The sequence below is a fragment of the Haliotis cracherodii genome, unplaced genomic scaffold (genome assembly GCF_022045235.1).
Source record: "Haliotis cracherodii isolate W230 unplaced genomic scaffold, xgHalCrac1.p SCAF_5, whole genome shotgun sequence".
Classification (NCBI taxonomy): Eukaryota; Metazoa; Mollusca; class Gastropoda; order Lepetellida; family Haliotidae; genus Haliotis; species Haliotis cracherodii.
The window spans coordinates 36,288,060-36,311,664 of NW_027266308.1; the positions used below are offsets into that span (position 1 = coordinate 36,288,060).

Genomic DNA, 23,605 nt, shown 5'->3' on the forward strand with positions numbered 1-23,605 from the left:
AATGCTTTAACCACTAGGCTACCCGACCGCCCCCTCAAATTAATAAGTCAATACAGACAACATATATAATTTTACCAGCGTACTTACTAGTAAACTAAACTATATTTAATTTCATTTGTATTACACATTTGTGCAATATTATAATTTGCCATTTTTTACTTCCCTATAACAGCCAGGACATCATCACACGGGGTAGCATAACAACCAAGTCTCACCAGATAACACTCGTTGGCGTATGAATACCTACTCACGACAGGACTGTTCGCAACAAAACTCACCATATAATGGTTAGGTATACCTTTTAACAACAGGGGCTATCCACTACCAAAACAGGTGTTGTCGTTATACCTCCTCATTTCGGGGCTTATTCACTTAAAAACGCACCAAATAACAGTCAGGTGCTGTCGTATAGACCCCCACAACGGTGACTATTCACTACAAAACCCACCATATAACAGTCAGGTGCTGTCGTATAGGCCCCCACAACGGTGACTATTCACTACAAAACCCACCATATAACAGTCAGGTGCTGTCGTATAGGCCCCCACAACGGTGACTATTCACTACAAAACTCACCATATAACAGTCAGATGCTGTCGTATAGACCCCCACAACGGTGACTATTCACTACAAAACCCACCATATAACAGTCAGGTGCTGTCGTATAGACCCCCACAACGGTGACTATTCACTCCAAAACTCACCATATAACAGTCAGGCGTTGTCAGGCAATTGTCACCAGCACTTTCGTTAAGAAGCTGCAAAAGAAATGATAAAACGTTTTAAAGATTCTAAAAGTAGGAACCAAATTAGGTTTCGTCGGAAACGTACCACATCATAGCCTCTTGTTATGGGTTCTCGGACGCTTGAGAAACATTCGTAGTTTGCTCGCAAGTCATAAGAACAACTGTAAGACATCTCACTCATTTATAAAAGACAACTTTATCTAAAAACTAAGCCATCATCTGGGTATTTACAATATCTTTGTGACGCCACACGCCTTGTCAGAGCGCGAATAATCGCCATAAACATGGCCGTCAGAAAACGTATGATGTCCGAAAACGTGATATGATGTCCTAAAACCAATGATCCGGCGATATATAATTATTCGTCAAGTCTCGATTATCATAATCGATCAATCATAGCATGGTTGCGCAAGAATATTTTAACGTCACTACAAGTCGTTATATGTATCATACAATAAAACAGAAGTACCGTTAGGAGCATGTATATTTTCCAGGTTATTAAATCGAAAAACGAAATTTCGATGTTGAAAACTAAAATTTATACATAACCGCTCCTCTACAAATACACGATATAGCTGTACTGATCAATTACTCGAAGTCACATTCAACTCCGTTGATAGATATGTATATCTATGTGATTGATTTACCGGTAGTGGAAATAACAAGATTCAGCACACCTTGTATGTTCATGTACATATCTATTCGACCCGTGAATTGATCTTCAGCAACCCATGCCTCTCGTAAGATGCGACTATGCTTGTCGTGAGAGGAGACTAACGGATCGGGTGGTCAGGCTCGCCGACTTGGTTAATGCTTGTCATCGTATCGCATTGTGTAGATCGATACTCATGATGTCAATCGCTGGATTGTTTGATCCAGACTCGATTATTTACAGACCGCCGTCATATAGCTGGAATATTGCTGAGTGCGGCGTTAAACAACAAACAAACAACTCAGAGTAATTTAGTTACTTCCGTATGTTGTTCATACAACTATAGGTGGACTCACTTGCACAGCCCCCATCTAGAATTATACCAGACCAGCCTGATTTCTCACTGCTGGTGCAATGGCCCGATGCCTAAAGCGTTGGAATGGGAACACGCGCGTACTTGAAAATAGGCCAATACTGTGCACATTGCACAGCAGCCTTTCTTCTGCATCATTATGTCGCATCTGAACTCGTTCAGTTCTTGGTTAACATTCTACCAACTGGAAAAAAACATGGTTTTTTTTGTTCCCGGTAATAGGTGTGTGTGTGTATCTTTACATACGTAATACGTAAGGAGTGAGTGAGTGAGTATGGTTTTACGCCGCTTTTAGCAATATTCCAGCAATATCACGGCGGGGGACACCATAAATGGGCTTCACACATTGTACCCATGTCGGGATTCGAACCCGGGTCTTCGGCGTGACGAGCGAACGCTTTAACCACTAGGCTACCCGACCGCCCCTAATACGTAAGGAATAAGGCATGCATTACGATTTGGAATACGGAAATACTGTATCGCAGCTATATCAGCGTTTTAATACAGTTATTATCCACTTTCCCAAAAGCACCCACTACCAGAAATGGTAACACAAACAAACAAACAAACAAACAAATCCAACCATCATCAGAGGTATAAATGATTAGAAAATACCTTAAAAGAATAAAGATATGGCCAGAACTAATAATTGACAATATAAACAACAAAGAGACCATTCTTTAAAAGATATAAACAAAACCGATAAACGAAACACGGGTACGAAGAGGCATATGCAGTTCCGAAAATCGACACTCATTGACAAACATACACACACATGCACACCCCCGTGAAGAGCCGGGTTAGAACAGGCCTTTAGCAACCCATGCTTGCCGTAAAAAGCGATTATGCTTGTCGTAAGAGTCGACTGGTCGGGCTCGCTGACTTGGTTGATGGATGTCATCGTATCCCAATTGCGTAAATCGATGCTCATGATGTCAATCACTGGATTGTCTGGTCAGACTCGTTTGTATACAGACCGCCGTCATATAGCTGTAATATTGCTGGTTGAGGCGTTAAACAACAAACGAACAAACAAACAAACAAAACACATGTACAGAGCTAGATAAACTTACTCAACATATGCAGTAAATATGTATGCGAGAGAGAAGCCGAATGCAATGTAACTGGCTTATGTTGATGCAAGGAGCCTGAGCGGCTTAATTGTCTAATGGGGAGCCATTCGCACCAGTAACAACCATTATATCATTGTAATGAGATCCCTTAACAGTTGCTGAGTCAATCCACCTAGCAACACGCTTTGAGGGGACGGCATTAACTTCAATAATAATTTAAGTGGAAGCTGGAATCACGTGTCAGGGGAAAGTAAGTGATGACATCAGCTGGGTATGTAACAAATCTTACTTTAGCTCAGGTTTCAATTGCACGTTTCAAGTTCAGTGTTAAGATACGGGCGCAAACGACGTAAATCCTTGAATCGCTAATAACAGAATGAGTGTACATGTATTATGAAACAGTGTTGGGAGCGAGGGTCACGCCATTTGGTTAGCACATGGTCATGTTTTCAAAGAACCGTAAATAATGCAATCTAAACATACATCTACTTGATTTAGCCAATTAGGAATGCTACAGTGCACTTTCTACCTGAATGCGTTACTAAACACAGATGTACATATCTGGATGGAAAATATCTTAACGAGAGCCACTCTTGTTGAGTATCGAGAGACGTTGTTAGCTTGTCGGGAGAATATGTTGGTAGTGTATTTAGTGTTGTAGTTGTAGCCGTAGATGTAGTTGTGGTGTATATGTCACTTGTCAATCACTAGATTGTCTGGTCCAGACTCGATTAATTACAGACCGTCGTTATGTAGTTGGAATATTGCCGAGTGCGGCGTTAAACAACAAACAAACATTTCAATCCTATATTTCAACAACAATATGTTTGTCGGTTGTAGATGCATATGTATACATGTGTTGTTTTCGATTCGTCGTTGTTTAACGCTGCCCTCAGCAATATTCCAGCCATATGACGGCGGTCTGATCGAACCTGGACCAGACAATCCAACATCGATCCACGCAATAGGGATACGGTGGCATGCATTTAGCAAGTCAACGAGCCTGACTACCCGATCCCGTTAGTAGCCTCTTACGACAAGCATTGGTTGCTTAAGACCTATTCTGACCCGGATGTTCACGGGTCGTATACATGTGACTTGGTCAGTTCAAAAAAATCTGCTCTTTCACGCACAACCAGGTATGTGTTATGGCGATTGCAATTAAAGGAAACAGCAGAGACGCAAAACGTAAATGGTTCCATGGTAGTGATAAGAAAAGGATTGCACCAAGATGACAATTAAACATTTATGTCACGAATGGAAACGAACCCGGACCGTCTGCGTGACGAGATGAACGCATGTCCCACCGGACTACCTGTGCAACATGGCAAGCGCGTCAATGGAAGGAGGCAAATGAGTGCATGTATACACCTGGTCCTGATGTAGCTTTAATGTCTGTATCTTTCATGTGATCTGCGTGAGACAGGTAATTATGGTATAAACTAATCAAGACTCCCGAGATAATGAGATCAGATAGAAAAATATCCATATCCGGGGATTGACCACCAGTTGATTCAGCATAGAACTAACAACTTGAAATGAGCAGAGAAAATACTCGATTCGCGAGGTTTTGTGTGGTTGTTTATTAACGCCACACTCAGCTATTCTAGCTATATGACGGCGGACTGTAAATAAGCGACTCTGGACCAGACAATCCAGCGATTGACATCATAAGCAGCGATCCAGGCAATTTGGATACGATGACGTGCATCAACCAAGACGGCGACACTGACCACCCGATCCCGTTAGCCGTCTCTTGCGACAAGCATATTCGCCTTTTAAGGCAAGCCTTGGTTGCTGAAGACCTAGATTCGTGATGTAAACAAACATGAATCCATATATAGGACTAAACAATATCTAGCCCATTTTAGTTCACATGAACTACATGAATCAGTTATCTAATTGCTGTACAGTCATTGACACGTGAGTGAGTGAGTGAGTTGGGTTTAGAGCCGCTTTTAACAGTATTCCAGTTATATCGCGGCGTGTCAGCTAAATGTGGGAGGAAAGTCCGAAGTGATGCAGGTCTCAGACGTTTACCACTTCGGTGAAACCCATGAGCACGGGTATGGTGCTGACAAACCTAGAAACATAATCGGGACGAACCGGGATTCGAACCCACAATCATAGGTTTCTGGCGTGCCCAAAGGGACGCAACTCTGCACAGCGAATCGCGGCGCCTTAGACGACTGGGCCACCCGTACCCCCCATAGACACCTGAAGAGCTTATTGTATAGACACGGGGTAATTCATATAAGCTGAGCTTACCGTGGATAAATAACTGGTTTGGAACTTATGATTTCTAAAACTAATGGTCCACCTCTTGACTCCCGATCTGCTGAACGGACAGTAGGCCTCTTGTTTGTGAGGCGTGTGTGGATCCCGGATCTGGACTGGATCACATGGACCAACTAATAACAGAGGCGACTAAATTGGATCGGGTAGTCAGGCTCGGTGATTGTGTGTCATTGAACCCCGACTGTGGACGTTGCTCATAGTATCGACCACTTGTTTCTCTGGCGGCAGACTCGATTATTTACAGGTCGTCGTGATGCAGCAGGGTCATTGCTGACAGAAAATATTCACTCACTATTTGTTTGGAGGCCGATTCAGCAACGTTCACTTGGTGAAGAATGGACAAACCTCATGACATTGAATTGACGTCACCGAATTTTGTGTTGATCTCATGACATTGAGGCCGACACAGCCGATTTAGCTATCGCCTCTCTGACCTCGAGGTCACGGGGGTCGCAACAGCCAGCCAGTACACCTTCACCATAATGGCGCACACATTTACGAGGCAGACACGATTGCGTGGGATCGTTAGACGTCATACCGCCATTTCTCCTTCCACTCGTAATAAACACCCCTTTGCTTACACAGCACATGTCAGTAAAGATTAAAGATGAACTCTCAGGTAGTAAACAGACGTCTTCACCTTGGAAAGCCAACAGCATATACTACCTCAGTATACGACACTCCGTAACCCCACTCCTCTAAACTCTGTCGGAGTAATTAGATTTGTAAAAGGATATTTATTTTTCAAACTGTTTTACGTCTTGGCAATGAGTTTAGGCCCCTTTGTCTGCCGATCCTCTGACATTCAAACATGCTGTTTACTCCGTCAGAAGTAACTGGGTGATGATGCTGTGGAAGGTCAAGTCGTTGAACAGCAATTGATGACGGGGTGGCTACCGTGTAGGCCAGGAGGTTGCAGCTCAATGGAACCAGCTGTTGTAGATGCTGGTACTTGTGTAGAACCACCTTAGTGATGATGGTACTGATGTAGAACCACCTGTAGTGCATGCTGGTAGTGGCGTAGAACACTACGCAGACAGGCGGCTGCTTCTCGTCACGACATCACATACACCATCATGACGTAATTAGCGTGTGTGCGCGGCGCGCTCAGCGAGGATGTGATTTAGGGCACAGACTGGCCATACTCCATTCCGGGGCCTGGGATTGTCGATAGATACGGAGTATTATATCGGTTATAGTCTGACGTTTAGTTCCAGAAATAAAGTTATCTTTGTTAACAAGAGACCTCAGGTGATGACATATCCCCCGATCTGGTGCGAGTCAGAAATGGAGTTTGGTTACTTATACCCCCTTTTTGGTTCATTGCCATTACACACCTTTAGTTCAGTTAAGAAAGAAAAAATGCTGTGCAGTACTTTTCAAAATCCCAAATCACTCAAAGGCAGCAGATTACCACTAGACTGATATGTATGGCAAGTATCATACAGAAATATACACCGGTTTTGATGTTCTGCTCCGGAAACGAGCACTATCCTCATTTCCAGGAAAGTCTAGCTTGTCGTCAAGAATTCTTTTTTTTTAAAAAGAAAAAAAGTCCCAATTCTTCAAAATGCACCTGTTCACCAATGGAGTTCCAAGTTCCAACAAGAAATAGTTAACGGTTTAGAGTTCTGATCCGGTAGCGGAAAACAACTTGTTTTCATCATGAAAAATCATGAGAACAAAACCAAATATAAAGAATAAAAGTCCCAAATTATCAAAAGCCATTTTTCCCCATTAGACTAATCTATATAGAAAGTTTCAACTAGAAATATTTAACGGTTTTGGAGTTCTGCTCCGGCAACGGAAAACGGACGGCTGGCGGGCGGACATGCTGAACGCTGTGTCCCCGTTTTTCAAACCGGGGGAATAAAAATATGTATCGACAAAATACAAAGTTAGATCCAAAAGGAGACAAGAAGAAATACATAATATTCCTAGAGCTGTGACAATCGTGACTAGATAAATCATTCTAGGCTTGGGTTGGATTCGCTTTTAATGAATTTTTTACTGTCTGGGAGACAGTCTATCTGTCACTGCTTGAGGACAAACAGTTTTCGCTGAAAGCAGCATCCAAAAAATGTATTTTGGGGAAACCCGAAGCCAAATTACTTTCAACGTATTTTTCAGCAAGTATTTGGTTGTTTCCTTAATCAAGAAAGTTGAACTCCGTATAAACACTGATGCCGAACCGCTGATTTACTCGGCATCGGACACTTCCATAAGTCCTCGGGTAGCATCGCTATGACTGTACTGGTTTTCACTGTACGTACCGCAAAATGTCCTGCGACATTAGATACAAGTTATTATGTTTATTATAAACATGGATTTGAAAGATAAACCAAATACAAACACTTTGAAAATGCATATAAAGGTAACGGCTGTTGCTAGCTTGATTTGTGTGTTAGTCATGTGCACGAAAATAATTTCAGTACGGATTCCCGACCTCTGCTGGTCGGGATGGTCTCTGAGACCGAGGCGCGACTAATATTAGCAGAGTGTTCCGAAAGATACATTTGACTGGGTAACATAATGAGGCGCAAGTATCGAGACTTGCACACAAACTGCTGCTGCTTGGAGTCAGAAGGTGCACATTATGATAAATCATCTGTCATTTAAAAATATATGTTGATGCTCTTGAGAAGATAAGTCTCTGTGTTGCTCCTAATTAGAATTACAGACGGAATTACGATGTAGACGGAAGAAAAAAACAGCCTTTCATTAAGACATGCTTATGCTGTCGTGACGAACCAACTGGTACTGACATTACTCAACGCGTGCGCCAGATTATGCTCCTTAACGTTCGCTGCCTTGAGATGTAATTTACACACTCGTCGAGTTAGAGCCGTCAATATGGCAAAATCTGCCGTCATCTGAGCCTTTCTCGTCACAGCTGCGACGCAATTAATTATTTTGATAAATTTAGATAATTTCTTAAAACTGTGTAAAGCAAATAACTGCCTTTTGCACGTGTGTGTTCCTTGGCATGATTTACACGTGCGGTCGCTCTCCATCGCCTTCGTGTTCCGGCCACAGCACGTGACCTCATTCCGGCGCTACGTTAAAAGATACATGTCAGTCACTACAGTTGTTTTGTACACACTACGAGTTGATGATTTGGGGAGAGTCCAGTCTACTGCTAGTCGTCGATGTCTAAGGTTCCGTATATAGGTTCGGCGTTTTGTGAAGGATGGCTTAGCACAGAGAGAGGCTGGGGCGGATAGTGGAGAAACCAGAAGGATGGCAGAGGTTGAAATTAGAAGGGGAAAGCAGGAGAAAGCAGAGAGTGAAGGCAGATGGTGAAGGTATGAGATAAGGAAAAAAGAGAGGGTTGGATTAGAAAGAGAAAGCAGAAGGTAAACGCAGAAGGTCAACGAAGAAGGAAGGAGCAGAAAGCAGAGAGAACGAAGTTGATGAGATTAAGAGAAAGCAGAGAGAACGAAGTAGCTGAGTTTAGAAGGAGAAAGCAGGGAGCAGAGAGAACGAAGTGGCTGAGATTGGGAGAAAGCAGAGAGAACGAAGTGACTGTGTTTAGAAGGAGACAGCAGAGAGAACGAAGTGGCTGTGTTTAGAAGGAGAAAGCAGAGAGAACGAAGTGGCTGTGTTTAGAAGGAGAAAGCAGGGAGAACGAAGTGGCTGTGTTTAGAAGGAGAAAGCAGAGAGAACGAAGTGGCTGTGTTTAGAAGGAGAAAGCAGAGAGAACGAAGTGGCTGTGTTTAGAAGGAGAAAGCAGGGAGAACGAAGTGGCTGTGTTTAGAAGGAGAAAGCAGGGAGCAGAGAGAACGAAGTGGCTGAGATTAGGAGAAAGCAGAGAGAATGAAGTGGCTGAGATTAGGAGAAAGCAGAGAGAATGAAGTGGCTGAGTTTAGAAGTAGAAAGCAGAGAGAACGAAGTGGCTGAGTTTAGAAGGAGAAAGCAGAGAGAACGAAGTGGCTTAGATTTGGAGAAAGCAGAGAGAACGAAGTTGCTGAGATTAAAAGGAGAAAGCAGGGAGCGGCGAATCAGCGAGACGTTTAGGTGGGTAAAGGAGTAAAGGATAAATCATATGGTGGAAAGCAGAGAGTGAACTTAGGGGAAAAGGTGCAGATTATTATGTTCTGGTGTGCATCAACTTCCAGTATTGTCGGCAAGACCTCGTCCAGGTCCACATATATGATAATTAATGTGAAGTATGTCACTTATAAACTGGAACAGGCAACGACCGAGGGAATCTCCATGCGCCAAAACGTATATTTCTCGAAGTGAAACCTAATTAACGCTAGAAGGTTGCTATTAGTGATGAGATTATTTTGGCTTGCATCTATCATTAGAGAAACGGCAAACAACCACGTATAGCCAAGATAACGGCCAACATATATTTATACTCCATACCAACACTCAGTCAATACAATGTTATTTCCATAGCAGTCACAACAGTATTATTTTCCATATTGTCCAAAACAGGCCACATGATAATCATGCCGATATTCTAGGTCACCAGGCCAGTTTGGTATGTAATAACAATAGTATGGTCTGTCGTGGGACGTGAGAAGTGTACCTGACGTCATGGCGTGTGGTATATACAGAGTGTAAGAGTTTATGTGTAGTTTAGGGACAGACAGGGCAGTGCTAAATAAAAGAGACAGGGAGTGTGAGTGAACATTGTTGCAGTCAGCAATATTCCAGTTGTTTTGTCGTCGACCTGTTAATATTAGTACGAAACCATGAAAACGAGTGGTTAAAAGAGGGAAGCCACATCTTCAGCAACACACTGTCACCGAACGATACTCATGTTAGATCGCTCTTACAGAATGCAGAGGAACCTTGGCACCCATTGTCCTGAAACCTACTGGATAGAAAACCAGCTTGCATCTACTGGAAACAGAAATATACTTCATTTTTGGGAGGGATTTTCCTATTACACCAACACGTCTGTTTAACGTCACATACAAGACAACGACCGGTATATAATTGAATCAGGATTAGACAAATCAGTGGATTGTTTGTTTGTTTGTTGTTTCACGCTGCACTTAGCAATATTCCAGCTATATGACGGCGGTCTGTAAATAATCGAAACTGAACCTGACAATCCAGTGATTGACATCATGAGAATCGATACACGCAATTGGGAAACGATAACATGCATCAACCAAGTCACCGAGCCTGACCACCCGATCCCTTTAGTCGCCTCTTACGACAAACATAATCGCCGGTTACGGCAAGCATGGGTGGCTGAAGACCGATTCTAACCCGGAGTTTCAAGGGTACAAACCAGTGGTTGATATACATATCAACGTCCAACGCCGTCGGTGTGATGACAAATATACCAAGTCACCGAGGCTGACTACCCGATCAATTTAGTCGCCCAGGACGAAAAGCAAAGCAATAGTGTGCTGGGGAACTATTCTAACCCAGCATCCCAACGGTGTTACACGAAAACTGATTACATGTGTATGTTTGATATAAATGTCCCCATCAAACGTTTCGTAGGTGCACCTATTACAACAGCCCAAGGGGCGGTCGGGTAGCCTTGTGATTAAAGCGTTCGCTCGTCACACCGAAGACCCGGGTTCGATTCCCACCATGGGTACAATGTGTGAACCCACTTTCTGGTGTCCCCCGCCGTGATATTGCTGGAATATTGCTAAAAGCGGCGGAAAACCATACTCACTCACTCATTAAAACCGCCCAAGACGAGCCATTTCAGTGTTAACTACAGTCTGTGCACTGTTAGTAACAATAGTGGCCCAATTTCCATGAGCAGATTAACATACTCTCATCTGACAGAGGAATTACAAAACGTTAGTCTGCATGCTGGATGATACGTGATTCATCGGTAGCAGCTTCAGCATCTGAAACTACTCCAGACTCTGCGCTCTCAATAATTTAAAAACACGCAAGTGAAGAGGCAGCGATACATCTGGCATAGCACTTTAAGCCTCAAGCTAGACGATTCGGCGTATTTGAAAAGTAAAGGATCATTCCTTTGTTTTATGCCATTGGTGCTATGGCAGTCTGTGCTAAACTCGTGCAAGTTGTATGTTCGTGCATAGAATCACCTCAGGCTTGAAGCCTCGTTCGATGGTACTTGCGGTTTGCGTGTTGCCAGATTGAATGCCAACACTTGAACTTGGTGACTCTGCGTGTATACTTGGAATCGTTCAAGTTTTTCATTTCAAGAATATACTTTGGTGTTTTAGGCCTGTGATTGTGGCATCAGGTCACAGCAACCTGACGGGGGATATTGCTGACGTCTTGGTTTTGTGTTTAGATTTTCTGTGTATAGTATCAATGTATTCTGAAGTTGTGAGGTGAAATGGGGTTGAACGTCGCACTGATATAGCGACGTGCATGCACGTGTGTGTGTGTGTGTGTGTGTGTGTGTGTGCGCGCTTGTACGCACTGATGCCGATTTAGTGCAAGCCCACTGAGATGCCATCCCGCGGTTTAACATGAATACCTCAACTCAGACACAGTATACTGAGTCCGAGCCGACCAGTCAGCTCTTTAACAACAAGTACCATCTTTTAACGTCTTTAGGTAGGACGCGACCAGGGATCGAAACCCGGACCTTCCGCTCTCCGGGCGGACGCTCTACCATTAGACCACGGAGGCAGAGACTCTGACAGGCACAAAGGCAGCAATGGTACAGTCCATATCAGACAGGAAAGCAGCAGATGTCGCCCGAACGGTGTTTTATCCATAAAACCCAATCACACTTATATTCTCATTAACGCCACCATGTTTACATTCTAAACGTAACCAGCTATCATTATCAACATCATGGTGACTGTCCCGCCGACAAGATGGCTAGCTGACAGGGTGATGATCACAGTCGGGCACTGATGCACTCGAAATCAGTTCGACCCCAAAGCCATCCAAGAGCCGGCGGCGATGTCTGCCCAGCAGGAACACAAGACCCTCAAACTGACGCACCACGTGCAGCAGCCATCCATGGGCACATTCTCACGCCAACAGAGAACTAATTCAGTTGGCTGCTGATAACGCGAGGGGTTCGACAAGGACATCCATTGCCTCAAACGTACTTTGTAAGATGGTTGACAACAGAAGTTTGAGTGAGTGAGTTGGGTTTTACGCCACATTTAGCAGTCAGGGTGTGGGACACCTAGAACAGGCTTCATATAATATACTGTTGATTGGAATCAAACCCGGGTAGTGAGCATGATTAGCACTATGAGTGTTTGGCTACCTTCACATCCCAAGGTAACAAGGAAACATGCTTTATTATAAGCCTAGGCGGACTCGGGAACATATTCATGTAAGCCTTTTTACAAATACTTAACACAGAAGTTACATATCTTAAAAAATGGTAATTATGATTTAGGATCCTTTGTTGCTGTAATCCGCATCCTGTGAATTGCGTGTGTTTTTTTATGCCTAATCATAACATAACATACCACGAACATATAACACATAATAAACCATGTTTTTTTCTTGCTCTGGAAACTTTACGAGTCAAGTGAAAGCACTACATAACCACGACATTGACAATTAAATCACATTCAGGGATGTGACTGGACAAACTGTGTTTGTTTGTTTGTTTGTTTTTTCGCTGAAAGCCACACTCAGCAGTATTCCAGCTATATGACGGCGGTCTGTCAATAATCCAGTGATTGACATCATGAGCATCGATTTACGCAATTGGGATACGATGACATGCATCAACCAAGTCAGCGAGCCTGACCACAAGATCCCGTTTGTCGCCTCTTCCGGCAAGCATGGGTTGCTGAAGACCAATTCTACCCGGGATCTTCACGTGTTCACTGGACTGTGTCAGCTCACGATAGAGGGCATATTTAGAAAGTGCTCCACCAAATATATACATGGGAAATCGAACCCAGACCAAACAAGCCCTACCGCCCCTGTCTCTTCTACCAATGGCCTCAAAACACTGTCTTCATATGTGATTAATTTATTTACTGCTACCAAAGTTTGAATGTTGAATTCCCTTCTTGATACGCGCACCTTCGTGCACATGCGCATATGCTAGCGTTAAAACGAGGCTGTTATTGGACCCCGTATATACGTAGTTCTAAAATGAAATGCATTTAGGAACATGTGGTTAAGTTTTACTGCAACCGTTACGTAGAAAGGACATAATATTTTGACATTCAGTAGCAAACGGAAACCGAGATTATTGTTGTCATGCTCGAATAAATCAGAATATTATGTTTACAAGGCAACACCGGAACTTACAAGAGATCAATTCATAAGTGTTCTTCTAATTTCAGTCTGTTACACACCGTTATACTACATTTCATTCAAACTTAATGACAAATACAAACATTATGGAACCGATGCATGTGTTTTCCTCGACCGTATCTTCGCCTCTTTGATGTCGGTGTTAGCGCTGGGCCATTAATGATCAGAACTGACAGGAAACATCACAGAACGCGGGTTAATGTCCCCACCGATACTCAAAGCAAGTCACCCAGAAAATAAAACATTTTCGAGTCTAACACCCCCGTCACATAAACTATCTCCAATATCTACAACAACGTCTGCTTAGAGCTCCTCAAGCAACTTGACACTTCCAATTTGAGAAAGGGAAAAAAAAAAGAAACAAAATGGCGGACTGCGCAGACGACAGTTGTTGCGACAATGTCTGACGCCGTTTACAGGATGAAAGATTAGAGTTATACAGGGTGACAAGTTAACACGTAATATGGCGTTACGTACAAAGTCAAACATATGTTGTAAGTAGGATTTAGGAGCGAAGGCAAGAGTGGGGAGGGGTTAAGGACGGGACGTGATCTTGTTAACACACGAGCGAAGGAAGGGATACAGAGAGAGGTTACAGGGAGAGGAGGGAGGGGGGCTACAGGTTTGCACGTTTTTTACCCGGCAATAATCAATATTTCAAGGATTTGTTTCCAGTTCAGGCCAGTAAATGAGTTAACACACATGTCCCGTGAAAAGGAACAATGTCACTATCGGTGGTAAGATGTGACTAAAAGTCAGATGTATTGCATATCAATTCAGACACTTCCATTTGATATGTTGGTGTTAGTATTGCGATATGTATTGATCACATGTCTTTCTCTTTAACTTCTTTTGAGCAGGATACATATAAATTCGTACCAGGCTGTGAGACAGATTCAGCGTATTTGGGTTTTAACGCCACTTTTATTAGTATCCCAGTTATATCACCGCGTACGTGTCAGCTTAATGAGGGAGGAAAGCCCGAAGTTATGCAGGTCTTAGACGTTTACCACTGCGGTGAAACCCACGAGCACTGCCATGATGCTGACAAACCTAGAAACATAATCGGGGCGAACCGGGATTCGAACACACAAACATAGGTTTCTGGCGTTCCCAAGGGACGTAACTCCGCACAGCCTTAGACGACTGGTCCGCGCCTCCATATTTCTGTGATGGTTCGTTATGATTGGAGGGGGGGGGCGCAGTTTCTCCACAACACATTTTCGTGAGTCAGTCTTGTAGATTCGGTCCTACCAGGACACATGTATTGAGCTGTGACACATACAGATGAGATTACCGGCGTCATCGCAAAAATTGTCAAACACGCCGAAGGATGGGCAGAAGAAGGCAGGGTTTTGACACAGAATGCCTAAATGTTATTCTAACGATTTCAAGTCGACCACCGATAAAAATGCAACTAACTTTAACGTTAATCGAAATGGAGTAATCCACATACCTAGCTGACAGTATTAGGCCAAAACAAAATGTTCGTAACTCCGTATTTTAAAAAAAAATACCGGTCCAAACAAATGTAAGGGTGGAACAGAAGGGAAAGTTGTGTGAGTTACCCGCCCTTGTTGAATGCTAAATTCCGGACGATGTTGCTCGGACGTGATGGGTCGGTAAAAACCAAGAGACTTCTTATTGGTAAAGCAGTACACATTAGGGACAGTACACGCAGTAACACTACATTGCCATCTTATTTTTCCCCCGCATTGCATTCACATAACACTACGTCTAACTTTAAATCAACTTGATTAAACACACGTATCTGTGAGTTATCTGAAAGTCATCTCTCCCAGACTCCTTCCTTACACATCCGTCAGGCCGTGGGGGCACACCGAGGCCAGGTGGGGGTCGGGCTATCAGAGGTATCATCGTCAGAAGGAAAGGGTCTCTCTGCCACCCCCTCCCATTCAAGAATGTCTTGATAAGCAACTATGTCGTCTAAAACTGGGTTTGTGGGAAAGTGGAGTTTTCAGAAAAGTGCCGTTTGACCATTTACTTGAAATTTAAGGCGTCCTGGCATCGAGGTGTTTTTTTAAAAAAAACATATAATTTTAGACTGTTAGTAGCCTTGCTCCAAGACTGTACTGAATGATAAGTCTATGGGTGTATAGTATTGCTATCCTTATAATAAGCAAGTTGAGATACGTGGACAGGTAAGGACGCCAGAGAAAACTTGTTCTTATCATTTATATAATCTAGAAATTATGACTTAAACTAATAATTTTTGCCTTAGAGACTTGTGAAGTCTAGTCTGTAAGCAACATCGCTGCAGCCGTATGTAACAGTAGGAATGAGCTTCATAAGCAGAACTCAAATCGGCATTATTTCAGCTATATATCGACGAGAACAAGTTTTAATATAGACAAGCATCATGTAATAAAGTTATATTTAAAAGCAAATTTAGGAGCAAATACCGTTTACAGCGGTTAAAAACACAGGCTATGAGCTCAACTATGAGCAACCAAACTAGGACACCTGCCTGGGGATCATGGGACGGTCAACTTTGTCTCTAGTCCTGGACCAGGAATGTGGAACGTATGTATTGTATGAGTGAGTGAGTGACGTTTAACGCCGCTTTTAACATTATTCCAGTCATGTCGCGGCGTGTCAGCTTAAATTGGGAGGAAAGCCCGAAGTAATGCAGGTCTCAGACGTATACCACTTCGTAGAAACCCACGAGCACTGGCATGGTGCTGACAAACCTAGAAACATAATCGGGGCGAACCGGGATTCGAACCCACAATCATAGGATTCTGGCGTGCCCAAGGGACGCAACTCTGCACAGCGAATCGCGGCGCCTTAGACGACAAGGCCACCCGTGTCCCCATGTATTGTATGGAACCTAAAGAAATATGGATTATTAAAATGCAAGTCTGGCCAGCTCTACTCCACTGATTCTTATGAAATCAGCTTCATTGTTTTGTGTCAGATTTATGTTTTGTGAAATAAAAACTTTTACAGACTATATGTCCATCCAAGTAGCCTCTTTTAGCACGCCCCGTAGAGTGGAAAGTCGTTGTTCGATCCCCGGCCACGTCATACCAAAATACGTAAAAAGGTGGTAATTATTATTACCCTGCCTGCGCTCACCATTAAGGGGATAAACCATGGACTGGTCGGCTCGGAGTCAGTATAATGTGTCTGAGTGGGGTATCACCTTAACTCTTCTGACAAGCAATAGAGCTCTGGGAACCTTTCTCAGGGTCCTCAAGGGAAGTAACCCAATACTTATGTTACAAATAATGGACAAAAAGGGTATCCCTTATAAAAGCGATCTTAACGTTTTGACAGTCAACGAAGACCTAGTGAGTGAGTGAATACAGTTTTAATCCATAGTAGACTGAAAACAGAGAATGATTGAGCGTCGGTAGCTGACAGAAATATTCCCCATCTATTCGTGATAATTCTACTGTCGGATCTACATAATTTCACTACAGCTGACACGTGGTTATAGCTTTGTCTGAAACAGCCAGGCATATCCGGTTAACGACATGTCATTTCCGCGGGCCGTGTTGTTTCTAGTGTTAATCAGTTTTCGTGTTTATTTTCTGTAGGCTAAATGCGAACAACAGAGATATCAAATAAGCATTTAATCAAAAACGTTGCTTTTTGTCTGGTTTTGATGTCTTGAACTTTAGTAAGTAATTTATTACGACTTTCTATCCACGAAGCTTCGGCGAATGGCTTCTGTTGATATTGCAGTCCGGGTTTGTCTCTTCAAAAGCCACCTCAAGATACGAAAGTCGTTGAACATGTTTTATCCTTTCGAAATAAGGCCGAAGGCTATATCAGATTGAAAAGATGATGAAAGTCACAATGATATCGTTCCGGCGTAATCTGGATTGTTTAAATACAGGAGATTTGGGTAACACTACGAAAATGCGGAATTTTGGTTTAAATACAACATGTTTACTTCATCAAATTACGATTTTCCTTCCAGATATTTCAAATGTGAAAAATATTTGTAAACAACTCAATTCTTCAAACGCCGTGACATTATAATAAATAATATGAAAACACTGACGTCATGAAAATGTGACATGAAAATTCCTCAAAGCTGAGTATTTAATATACTAAAATGTCACAGAGTAATGACTATAATAAAGTGTACTTAAATACTCATTGTGTACTCTTTAAAATTACTTTCATGTTTGCAAGAAGATACAAGCTAAATATTCATTATCATGCTCCGAGAAACCCGTATACCAAATTTGGCTCGAACTCTGAGAAACAAAGGCATTGACGGGAAAGACGAATAGTTATAATCACTTACTAAATACCTACTGACGTAGGGAAGGGGTAGTAAATTTCATATTCGTGGCCGCGTTTTGGCAAGGAGTTCTCCAGATGGTGTTATATCGGGAGGGTCGGGACTACAGGTTGCTCGTGTTTGCTGAGGGGCTGGTAACGAAGGGATTACAGTTCCTTTACGTCGCTCTTGATCTATCATCGTGTGCGATGTCTCGCTTACTTAATGCATTAAGTGGCAACACGTGGTCCCGGGGGTAATCCTACACTACGCTGGTGGTATGGTCTTTGGGGTAGGGGACTCCGGCTGGGGGTTAGGAACATTGGTGGGGGTAGGGAGCAGGAGTGGTGAGCTTAGTGTAAGGTGGACACATATATGAAGCGATCGAGGCATTTGTGTAGGTGGGGTTTTTCCGTCTATCGGAATGGGGTCGGCTGAGGTAGGGATGGGGAAGGTTGTTTTTCCTTCTTCCTTTTCTCTTTTTTCTTTTTTTTTGAGGGGGGGGGGGGGGGTGATATAGGGACGGGGGTAATGGGGATGGGGGTCGGGGTTATGGTTTGGTGGTGTTCTGGTAGGTTATATTGTAAATAAATCGACACATTGGTAAGATTGTGGGATTTCGATCAACAATGTACTCCACACATGGACTTCTACATCATCGAATATGGATCGACAAACAACTGGTTGAAACAAAGACATACAAACAACCAGGTTTCAGATTGTTACCGCCCGATCATCGTCTTAATAGGATCTTACAACCGGTGCATGTGTGCTCGGAACCTATTCTGCCCAGAAGTACCCGAGGGTCAACACATTAGAAACAACAGCACTACATCTGGTGGCACCTTAGGGACGGAGCGTCAACATGAATGTACATGTATATTGTATATAAAGCACAAATGAAATGCAATGACTACCCCGATACTCGAATAAAGCCAAACGGAAGCCATATCGAGAAAAGAGAACCTGGAAAGTGTTTTATAAATATTCAACTACAACAGCACGGGTGATGAGTAGCCACAGAAGCTAACACATATTAATACAATTTCCGAGTATAATATAAACGATTATTAACTGTATTATATTGATGATGAGCTGTGCCAAGGGTAAAGCTGCGAATGGCAGTGCAACTCATTCAAAGTCTTCAATAGATTGTATGTCGATGCTAAGAAACATTTATGAGTATTTCCTGACTATTAATTATCCTACCATTTCATTGTAATCGTGCGTATTGATATTGATGCTCAGATCATGGCATTTACACGCTGACCAAATCCGATTTGCTGACCACGTCTCAACAAGACACAGCAAGCCATAATAGACGTATTACCTAAGCCGAGCAGTCCTCGCGGCTGACGGACGACGAACAGACCATACACGTGACAGCAATTTGCGATCGTTATCACATCAGTTTACCTGAGTCGCTAATTACTATACATGGGTCGAGAGAGGTACGTCAATTTACAGAACCGTTTGACATAATCTCGGTACAGGATATACCCAGATTACCGGTGTCAGTCTGCTACCAACGGACGGCCACTACAGTCCCTATGTGTCGCCGTGTCAGAGACCCCAGCGTGGGGGGACATAAACCTAAGCGTTACAAAACAATCGGGGATTAATCAATCGGACTAAATCTCCCCACACCTCCAAACGTCAGTAAATAATGTTACCACGATAGCTTCACCGCCCGATCTGGGTAATATGGTCGATGACTGCGAGGAAGCTTATGCAGCCGCGTATCAGTCATAATGATGGTTCTGGGGGTCTTGTCTAACAAAGTTAACAGAACAGCTTTGTGAGTCAGCGCCCAATGAAGCTTCGTTATAAACTGCTCAGCTTTTGGTAGGGATAATCAGATATGGTATTCTATATAAATATGCCTTTGACAGATTATTAAAATATGTTTGAATCGGAATCAGAAATCGGCTTCACATATTGTACCCATCGGGGTAAACGAACCCGGGGCTTCGGGGTGACGAGTCTAAGCTTTAACCACTAGACTACCCCACCGCCCCAAATATCATCATCCATGTAGTATATATATATATATATATATATATATATATATATATATATATATATATATATATATATATATATATATATATATATGTTAGTGTAAATCTGGCAAATTGGAATTTTGTACTATCATTTTTGTACTCTAAGCTCGTTTATACCACTGATACAATACCGATGTTACTTTTTTACTCGCCCACTTTACGCTCAAAAAAGAGATTTGTATTCATTTTTTATAAAATTGTCTGCATGATTTCGTAATATAAACAAAATATTGCTTTTGGTGGATAATTCACTTATAGCCCCAAAGACCAGTATATATGCCAATATTGAAAACGGTTCAGGTGTATATATACGCCGTCAAAGTAACTTAGATTATATTGTTATTTTGAAATTATCCGTCATTCATATTTCCGGCTTATCATATTTCCGGTGTCAGATTGTTGAGATGACTCAGACAGAATAGACTACTTGAAAACATTAACATATTAACAGGGTTGGCAAAAAGAAATATTTTTAATGTCAGTCTCTCAAAGTATGTTTTAACGATGCAAATTCCATTATTATCTATCCGAAAACAAAAAGTACCGCACAAATCAAATGTCTAACTTAAACTGTCAACGAGGCGAGACAGAAATAGTTAACACTGAAATCCGATACATATACTCATTACGTTGAGGAGCCGTAATGATGGCCATTACCGTTATACAGTCTTTCATTGCGATTAATACATAACCACATTATGATAATAACTGGCCTAATAGTAAAATCAACATTAAAAGTATTGACCCTGCAGTCATGACATAAAATGAAAAATCGAAATCACATCCCGATCACAGGTAACTGAAACGCCGTAAAATTGCACGTATTGTTTCTTCTCCGCGGCGTATTGATTAATCAAATTTAAGAGGGTTTTTGAAGGAGTCGACATCAACCTTCGGTGGGTTACCATCCTGGTCTCACGGCCGTGTAATCCATTTCATTATGTGACGACAGGGCTGTCAAATCTATGGGAGCAGAGAAAGTACCTGGTTTATGTATTGAGCTATAACCCGCTTCCCCGTGGAATCGCATTGAACGCCAAGTAATCTCCAGTTATAACAGTCTCTCGTAATAATTCCAACACCTTGTCATAAACGACTTCCCCCATCAATGAGGTGTAATGTACATGCGATATTGACATGTCTTACATTTCAACGCGCCGGTTTATGTGTCTAGAGTTCCGTATACCTGTCGTGGAGGTGATCAGCTGATTGGAAATCAATCAGGTCATTGATCACCACTGGATTAAGGAGATATGGAAAAATCGAAATTTAGTGGGTCGTGGTTTGAATTTGAAATTTATCAGAGGCTTGATATGTGATGTTTGTGACTGTGAAAGCTGCCCCAAGTTAGCCACATTGCATGTAACAAAGATCATACTGCTTCAATCACTGATGAAATTAACAAAGGAAATGTTGAAATCTACACGATTCCGTCCATATAACTGAAATGAGCTCTATATCAAATCAAAAGATTAGCGGGGACCGATTATTGCCACAGACGTACAATATTAAGCTTTTATAACAAATATCTTAGGGATAAAATGAACAATAGTGTGTTTACAGGTTGGATTTCTACGTTTGGTTTAACTCGGTGTGCAATATTTTACTTTTAAACGATCTGAAAACAAATGTGTGCATTCATACGATAAAAAACGGGTTGAAAAGTGCACTCAACTCACTCGACATTACTGGGGATGTTTATGATGAATATTATTATTATGAAAATATTGCCATCTCACTCACCTTATCCAAACACTTTGCTCTACATCTTCCAATTTTCACAACTGGTCCACTGATCGGTTCACAATCCACCAATACGTCTGCAAACCACATCCAGCAAATCACAGTCAACAGGTATCTCCACATAATGGCAGTGTTTACTACACAATATTATACATGGGCACAATCAGTTGCAAACCAGACAACAAACTTTCCCCCGATCATCTCGCTGATCCACCGAACCACTGGAAGATTGACAAATGGTGTGGGAAATGTTGTAGGAACTCCTTGTGTGTATCGCTTGACGTTTTTCATGCGTATCCTGGCGCGGTATTGACGAAGCTTGTTTCACCTCGAGTGCTCGCGCGAGTCTTTACTCGTGAACATCATGCGCGGTCGCTGATTGGTTAGCTGGGGTGTGACTTCTCAAGCTGCAGAGGTAACGAGAGATGCACGGTACCAACAAAGCCCGACCCCCTGTCGGCGTCCGACTTGTGTTTCTGAACTGTTACCTGCCAATAGAGAGCAAGCATATATGTAAGCAGTGCTTAGATCGTGCTTATTACATGCACATCGATTACAAATCTTTAACGGCATGCACATGTCTAATACCTTTTTGCAATTGCACGAAGACTGATCTGTTTTGTGTGTGTGGTGTTCCACGTATGGCGCGTGTGTGTGTGTGTGTGTGTGTGAGAGAGAGAGAGAGAGGGAGGGAGAGAGAGAGAGAGAGAGAGAGAGAGAGAGAGAGGGTTGGTTGGCATACATTTCTCAAAGCATAACTTGCATGTTAATTGCTTTCCATTTCGTTTAACGTTTGTGAATTAAATGTCAGTAAAATATATGTCAAAGTGATAAAGAGCAACAGAAACTATTATAGATATACAATTTCTGATTATATAGACAGCATAGATTTCCATCGGAGGTCTTCTCCAGGAACAGTTTCAAGCGTTACTTTGATATATTCGTGTTATTCGTGTTTTGGTCACATACTATAACTGCAGCTTGCAGTTTGTGTTACACTGTATTTTTGTATTGGGAACCCAGGACAGACCTCCTCATACGAGATGTGCGGCCAATCGGTTGTGTTTAAGAGGCATGGTTTGTTTGTTTGTTTGTTGTTTAACGCCGCATTCAGCAATATTCAAGCTATATGACGGCGGTCTGTAAATGATTGACATCATAAGGATCGATCTACGCAATAGGGATACGATGACATGCATCAACCAAGTCAGTGAGCCTGACCACCCGATCCCGTTAGTCGCCTCTTTCGACAAGCATATTCGCCTTTTACGGTTGCTTAAGGCCTATTCTACCCAGGATCTTAACGGGTCTTACGAGCATAGATATACATTCTTTGACTAATTGATACCATGTAACAATATAACATACGCGGTCTATTATCATTTACTGCAAAATTATACTGTTCCTGCAACTGCAACACTCTCACTATGCATATTATAAGATCAAATCACAAACAAATTCAGTTCCTTCAATACAAATACTCTAAAAACAACTTTAAAAAATTATATATAAAAAATTCAACTATTTTGAAATCCGAGGGTTGATATGCTCTCAACACACTAAAGTAAAGATTAAACGATTAATCACAGCACTTGGAGCCACGACTACCCAACCATTCTCTAATGCGTGCATGGAAGACGGACATGGACGCGTACATGGTTTTGGCTTATCGGCTCACTTGTATTTGAAAGATCAGAAGGCTCAAATATCGCTTGAAATGTAAATAAAATTACTGCAATAGTTGGCGCAACACACACGTTGAGGAGGGAAAATAACCATGAAGACACCATATGCTCTAATTCTGGCATCCAAACAAGCAAACAGACAAACATTCTTCTAACCTATTTAACTTCGGCACACTCGAACTACCCTGGGGATTAAGGGCGTTAGGCTAAGTTACACGCGTGTAAAATGATTTAGATTAAAATCTTTACATGGTTTCTGAAAGAGTTTCCGGAAATTTTTCATATTTTCCAGTTTTTACAGAATAGCTGTAGGCAAGATATGCCGATGGTGGAATAAATTGGAAAAAAGTGTAAGTGATGTTTAAAAGGATTTTTTACTTTTGCAATTTTGCGCTTTCTTTTTATTTCTCCCGAATAGGAAGGCTCATTCCTACAACTGAACTGGCACGGGATTTTTTCCTTCACACACTCTACAGGCTAGAGAAACTACTAGTAATGATGAGAAGACTACT

General features: G+C 42.2%; 1 protein-coding gene across 2 annotated transcripts in view; it reads right to left on the minus strand.

Moving 5' to 3' along the window:
- LOC139442140 (uncharacterized) overlaps positions 1-23,605 on the minus strand; it is a 126,592-nt gene that overhangs the window by 53,952 nt on the left and 49,035 nt on the right. For both annotated transcript variants that reach the window (XM_071222942.1, XM_071222941.1), the window contains exons 2-3: positions 21,409-21,896; positions 705-758 (exon numbers count right to left, since the gene is read on the minus strand). In XM_071222942.1, the coding sequence (XP_071079043.1) occupies positions 705-758; positions 21,409-21,531 (177 nt within the window). In that variant the 5' untranslated portion in view covers positions 21,532-21,896. The remainder of the gene's footprint in view (positions 1-704; positions 759-21,408; positions 21,897-23,605) is intronic.